The sequence below is a fragment of the Lampris incognitus genome, chromosome 5 (assembly GCF_029633865.1).
Source record: "Lampris incognitus isolate fLamInc1 chromosome 5, fLamInc1.hap2, whole genome shotgun sequence".
Taxonomy (NCBI): Eukaryota; Metazoa; Chordata; class Actinopteri; order Lampriformes; family Lampridae; genus Lampris; species Lampris incognitus.
In genome coordinates, this window is record NC_079215.1 from 49,924,920 (window position 1) to 49,931,785 (window position 6,866).

Here is a 6,866-nt window from a genome sequence, read left to right on the forward strand (position 1 = left end):
GGTCTCTCTCGGGACTGGAGACATGTTGAAAAGTCAATGAGATACTGTTCCAAGACTGCTGTGAGCTCTGAGGAGGAGGCGTTGTGCAACTAGATGACGTTCGATTAATGCAATCACAAATGTGCTTTGTCAGACAATATAGATCAAACCGTAGTCAGCATTGACATTTAACAAAGGGGGCGTGTGGTGTAATGTTGATGTCATTCACAGTTTGTTTTGAGTCATATGAGATTATTATGTTAATGGTTTTTGTATGTGGTGCTGGTGGGGAGCACCATCCAACTCCCTCCTCCTTTCATCAATTTTCAGACTTGAGTGGGACGTCTTTACACAACAGTACAACATTTTGATACAACAGTTATAACTTAAATAATTCACTGGGCCCATTGAGGCTAATGCGATAGTAATATTGTATATATATGATATAAGCCATTGCAAATAAACATAACTTTATGGAAATGGAGAAAAAATATACTGCAGTACTTGTTTGTTGCCCATCAGGACGGAGAAGACACTGTCTGAAGCTTCTGCAATAACAGTATATATCAGTGTATGTCAAACGAGCTACGCAGTGTTCCTAATGTGCAGTCAGTTTGTGCTATGCGCCTGCCATTTTGTGGTAGGCATTTTACATCCTTCCTAGAAAGCCTTTACAAAAGTTGACAGGGGATTCATAAAGGCACTTGCATGAAACTGACCCATAGAGGCGAGGACGTAACGTGTATTCTGTCATCCTATCACCAGTGGGCAGTGTTGGAGTACTGAAAACCGCCACGGTAATATTAGACAAAGCACTTTCAAAATGCTCTTCCTGGCTCCTTTTACAAGTTTGTGGTGTGTACTTAAAACAAGGGCTGTAACGAAAATAAGAGATTTTTTTGTTGTTGTTTCTTTTATATAAATATGCAAACGAAATCTTCGAAGAGACAAATGAATCAATATAACGTTTCGGCATTAGACTGGTTCTACATATAGCTCGCCTATTAAACATTTCATCTACATGCATAATCCAAATCTGTGGCTAAAACTCAGATTTCGGCAGTATGTAATTATGCACTGTTGCAGGCATCGTTAAGAGTTCATGAAAGTACTTTGTGTGTGTGCATGTCTCAGAGTATGTCCAGACTCTGCAGCCTCCTCTCCGTGAAGTAACGGTGGGCCTGATGGTTGGGCCTATGGTCATTCCCTGCTGCTGCCCGACTGAAATAGGATAACATGGATGTGTTGTTTTGGCGGACCGCTGCCTTCTCCCCATCCTCTTCATCATCATCATCATCCCTGAGGGGGCACACACACACAAAAAAAACCCCAGACTAATATTATACACGGTGTGATTGAGAGGATTTATGCCATGTCCTGAGATTCATTTGCACAGAAATTTGTTCCATTAAGATTGGTTGTGACTGGGAAATGAGGAGGCTAGTTTTCAAAGTCATGCACATGTGACAAAACAATTTTCATGAGATTTTCGTTCTTTTCATCCCAGCTTCACTGAAGCAAAGAGATTCTTTTAAGTCAAATCTCTGAAAAGTCACAGATTTGTCTCGCCAGTTACCAAATTTAAGTTAACACCTGTAGCATGCACTAACTAAATTTCATAGATAAAGATCAAAACGGCCATGGGAATTCAAACGCCATATTTTGAATGCTGGATTTTGGTGGTATTCCCCTTTGAGTCCCCCTAATCATTTGTGTTATGTTGTATTTCCACCCAAGAGCTCTCTAGTCAAACATCAAATAAAGAAACTGGTGTCTCCATACCAGTGGACAGCGACAGCGTTGTCATCCATCAGCGTCTGTGCTGTGCTCCAGCTGAAGCGCACAAACTGAGGGTACCCAAATACAGGGTCCAGGTACTTCAGCAGCCATGCTTTAGTTTTGGGGTCTGGGAGCACAGGGGGAGAGGGATTAGTAGGCCCAGATGTCAATACAAGTCAGTCTACTCACAGCTCTCAGAACTGATGTGTCAATAAATACTAAAGAAGCACCAAAGCTATTTTTCCTTGTGATTTTGCTCCTTTGATTACTCAAGACTAATCTGTATCACTAGCAGTACTTCCGTTGCAATTTACCATGAAGACTGTGTTTTTTGTTTATTAGTCTTTGCAGTGGAGGGGTTTTTTTTTTTTACGACACACAATTTTTTTACATTTGTATGTATATGTTTGTAACTACTGTTTTTGCCATATACATAATGTTTATATGCCATGTTTTATGTATGTTTAAAAAGAAACATGCTGGAACAATCATAGAAACTATTTTTTACAGTGCTGACAAATACTAAAAAGAGTTTAGAAAAAAAAAGATTTTTACAAACAAATTAATGATAAGCCATGTTTACTGTTGGCCACAGCGTGAAGTAGCAAGTTGAATAGTGAATAGGATGTAGGTTGTATCATGCTTTTTTCATGTTGTAGTCATGGGCTTGTCAAAATTTTCGTTTTAAATAATATCTGTAATAATATCTGTAATTAGATGTTAGCTTTTTAATGTATTGCAATAAATTGTAAACAGAGGGGAAAAAAACAGCACCAAAGCACTGAAGAAGGCCTAGGTTTGGCCAAAACACTTGTCATTTACACTAAATGAACAAACACAGAAACAAGTACATGATTATTGTGGACATCTGATTTGGAGGAATGCAGGTCTCATGCATTTTTAAGCTTACTGGATTTTTGTACCTACATCACAGGACAAAATGAGGCATGGTGATTCCCACTGGATTTCATCAAAAATAATGTCCATCAATTGTGCAGGTTTTTTTAAAAAAAATTTTTTTTAATCATGCTCTCTTTAGGGTTTCTCTTGATTTACAGGGAAAGGGCAATACAGAAAAAAATGTAATCTCTTGAAACAGGTTTCAATGCTTACAATCTTTTTTACTGAACTGTTAATCATGTCAACATTAACTATCAAATGTCTGACATCAGGAAAGGGACAAGCAGGATCCTGATTAAGAGGAATTGGAGCGACGCCATCATGAGATGGCTTCAGATGTAGCCCACATTACCGTTAGGGTATCCAGAGCCATAGTCCAACTCAACTTCTTCCAAATTCTCGGGAAATTTCCAGTCTTTCACTGAATGATCCCTGGCCACCTGAGGATCAGTACACATGAATGCAGACACCAATTTTAAAATTCATAGAGTTGAGGATTTAGACTTTTCAGTTTTCAGATACAGCCATGCTAGCTGAATGATCTTAAACAGTGGTCATTGCAAATCTATGCCAGCTCTGATTTAACAATGTTGGAGCTTGGAAAATATAAATTTGGGGGGGGCTACATCACCTTTACCTTTAAGATAAATCTGTATGCATTCTATATGGTAGACATGACTTCAACTGAGTTTCATGCAACTATTGAAAAAAAACATAGCTATACTAAAATCCTATTTTTCTAACCCCATCTCAGATTAAAAGTGAATGCCCTATTGTGTTCCTCGCCCTGCATCCATTGGTGATGTAATACCAAAAATGTTGAGGTATTAAACAAAGTGCATAAACTGTACCACCCACCCCCCAAGAGTGCACTGCAATCAAAATATTATACATAGGTAAGTTGATTATGATTAGCCTTAACACCAGTTAGCATTTTGTCAACATTTTAATCCACAACATAACAGCAGCCGAACACCAACCTTTCTCTATTACACCTCTAACCCTGAAGGCCTGGCTACTGCCCAGAGGGCTTTTGCTGGAACTGGCAAAACTAGTGTTTCAAAATAATTAACCTCCAATCATTGCAGTTGCAAAAGGGCTATGAGATTCAGTAAATTCACAATAGCATGAGCTAAACTAACAGGGAAGCCCTTAAAGCAAAGATAACCCCACCTCTCTTCTATCTGATTTCTTTGCATTTGAGAAAAGAAATGGTGGCGCTTTAGAAGAGGCAGTGTGTTTCAGTACTGTTTAAAGATGGACCGTGGGCTATTTTCAACACAGGATTTCATGAGAGGGGTCAGTAATATATCTCCTACACAATCTGGTCAGATTATTCTATCTATGGCTCTGGATGACAGTGTCCAGAATCACGTTCTTATGTGTCACAAGTACAAGAGAGTTCTGATCCAAGACTACTGGCAATGTTGCACTGACATAAAATATCAATGTAATCATAAAAACACACAAAAGACCACCCCCTATGTTTAAATAAATCCATGAACAGATGACTAAAAACACCTTGCAAAAATGTCAGCTTTCAACTTGTGGCTGAGTTTTGCAAATACTGTCTTTGTTTCCCCCCTTTGTTTCCTCTACCTGTCATAAAAATATTAGTAAACTTTTTCACAATACCACTGCCACTACCCGCAAAACAGAAGGTCAAGGGATTTCAGGGCAACCTATCTATAAAAATAAAATACATGTGTGAGAAGGGCGAATGCACATATTTGACAGTCACAGAGTAATAAAGAACGTATGAGGCAACAAGGTAGAGATAAAGCAAAGACACAGGGATACAGTTTTAATAGCGACCTCTGACCTTGGCACAGATACTGGCAGCGCTGACAACTGGGAAGAGGGAGTCTGCCTTTGGCCTAACGGTCACCTCTATGCCAGGGAACCGCTTTGAGAGCTTGTCCTCATATTTATCTGCTGGACCCACTGTGTCCACATACAGCTGCAGAACAACAGAAATGGGGCAAAGAGGGAGATAGATCAGGTAAGACAGCAGTTAAGAGTAGGAAGAATAATGGAAATAGGAGAAGAGGTGAGAAAAAGGAAGTTAGGCACTCAATAGTCACAGGTACAAACACCAGCAAGGGGGTTATGATTAAGTGTTGTCACCAGTCTGTCTCAATAAAACCCAAAATAGAACACAAAATAGGAGTGTTCGTAATTATGTTCATAATGTTCCCTGAGTGCATTTTCCATTACTGTGCATACCTCTTTGACCTGAACCCCACTGTCCAAGGCATACTGTACCAGACCTATTGCTGCATCATGTGAAAGGGCATTCAGGTTATACTTTGACCTAAAGAAAGCAAGCACACATTTTATTTGTGTGTGTGTGCGCGTGTGTGTATATACATAATCAACATAAATAAGGAACAATGAGAGGGATGAGTATGTCAACGTAGTGAAGTACCTTTGTAACATGCTGGTAGAGATGGTGTTGGGTGAAAGAATCTGGAGAGCCCAACCAACAAAGCTTTTAGTTTCATCTAATTTTTTAAAGAGTCTCTCTCTTTCCGTCTCCGACAGAGTCTTTGAATCTGACCAGGAAATCAAAAACACACATAAATCTGATTGTTTGGAAATCTGTTACTGTTATACAGCCATACTTCAATATAAACTGAGTAAATATCAGTTCACAGAAGGCAATTTGTTCTAATTCAGAAAGAAGGATGGTTAATCTGACCCTTTTGGCTAAATGACAAAGAGCACTCCCAGCACACATCACCCCCTGTTAACATGTAGGCAAACGGGGTTACCTGCCACTTTTAAGTTCTTTAACTCCTCCTTTTTGGAAACTGGACAGTAACAAATTCCATAGACCATCGGCCCTGAGTGAGAAACAAATCGATTCAAATTAACATGTTAATGTTACTGCAGACTAGAACAAAGCTGCAATCACAGTGGAGTGTTAGAAGGCAAAGTGGATACTGTCTATTTGAAATTAGAGGCGATCTGATAATGTTGAGGTTGATAGCAATGGCACACGTGGCTGTAGATACATAGCCAATCATAAGTGGCATTACAAATTACAACTTTCTTACAACCACAACTTTTTGTTAATGTATTTTTAGTTGGCAATAAGGAATCATTCTGATGTGGACACCTCAAGAAAAAGGTGAAAACTACGTGAATTAACAAACCCAACACAGGCCCCCTCCCTGCTTCGTCGATGCCCAAACAGCAGTCCTCTGTCTTGCAGATGTCAGGTATTTCAGAAGTCAGCCGACAGCTGACTGAGTTATCTTGCTCAAAGTCGCCGAGATCCATTGTTTAAACTCTGAAAATGATGACCACAAGAAATCAACTTGTCTCACATCAGTGTCGTTTGCCAGGGACTCAATACACAGCATCACATAGCTAACGCTCAGGTTACTTTCTCAGCCCTCCGTGTAGTTTGAGTCAAGGTCGGTTAAAGCCACAAGACACCACAAACAGTCACGCAGACAGAAACAGACACACGTGTATTCACTGCGGAGCATTCATCACTGGTCAAGCTGGTGCTTAACTAACGTAACCTTGCTTACTAACGTTGTACTGTTAGCCCACTACAAACTATCGTGTATTTCAAACAAGACCTGACGTTGGTCGGCAACTGGCAAATGCACCGCCGTTAGCTAGCTAGACAATGCAACACAAGGCTAACCGCGTTAATAAAGCGCTGATGCCGTTGACGAAAGCCAGCGAAACGCCGATATGGGGGGGGGCTTAGTTTGAATGCATTAAGATACGTTCACTTCACCGACCTAATTCCGTTGAGGCCAACGCTACAGAGTTGAGGGCCGCGATATTTTTCTTCCGACTAGTTTACGGATACGTTAAGTGTATTTTTCGGGTTAGTGCTCGTCCACACCAGGTTAGACGGACCGTCCGTCTGCGCGTTGTGTTTTCTGTCGCCGCTGTTTTTTTTGGCGCCTTCGCGGTGACGTCACGCCGCGGTGTTTGCTGGGAAACGCAGTTCGATGAAGAGCCACCTGCGAGGTCGGTCGCTCCAATAGCTCTTCCGCTTACCTTGATAATATTACATGTGGGGCCAGACTAGCCCGGCTAGTTATGCCAAGCCTGATTGGGTTTTTCCTTCCCGTATGACCTACTTCAGGGATATTCAGTGTTTTTCCTCTTGGAAACAAATTTCTCCCTCAATTTCAATATCGTGGCTCATTCCTTGTGTACCCCCCCCACACACACACACA

The 6,866-nt window shown here is 40.6% G+C and overlaps 1 protein-coding gene across 1 annotated transcript; it reads right to left on the reverse strand.

The window, feature by feature from the left end:
• Window positions 1-889: 889 nt before the first annotated feature.
• On the reverse strand, window positions 890-6,552 carry rnaseh2a (ribonuclease H2, subunit A). Its single transcript, XM_056280878.1, has 9 exons — window positions 6,420-6,552; window positions 5,817-5,953; window positions 5,433-5,504; window positions 5,087-5,213; window positions 4,885-4,972; window positions 4,481-4,618; window positions 3,011-3,098; window positions 1,762-1,885; window positions 890-1,278 (listed from the first exon to the last, which is right to left on the reverse strand). The coding sequence occupies exons 2-9, from the start codon at window positions 5,941-5,943 to the stop codon at window positions 1,110-1,112; spliced, it is 933 nt and encodes a 310-aa protein (XP_056136853.1). The 5' UTR covers window positions 5,944-5,953; window positions 6,420-6,552; the 3' UTR covers window positions 890-1,109.
• Between the last annotated feature and the right edge of the window lie 314 nt (window positions 6,553-6,866).

Excerpts from the sequence above, each read along its gene's own strand:
- rnaseh2a (XM_056280878.1), bottom strand. The coding sequence starts at position 5,943 with ATGGATCTCGGCGACTTTGAGCAAGATAACTCAGTCAGCTGTCGGCTG. Across the intron at positions 5,505-5,816 it reads AGGGAGGGGGCCTGTGTTGG|GGCCGATGGTCTATGGAATT; the intron begins GTTTGTTAATTC and ends TTTCTCACTCAG. Across the intron at positions 4,973-5,086 it reads TCTACCAGCATGTTACAAAG|GTCAAAGTATAACCTGAATG; the intron begins GTACTTCACTAC and ends TGCTTTCTTTAG.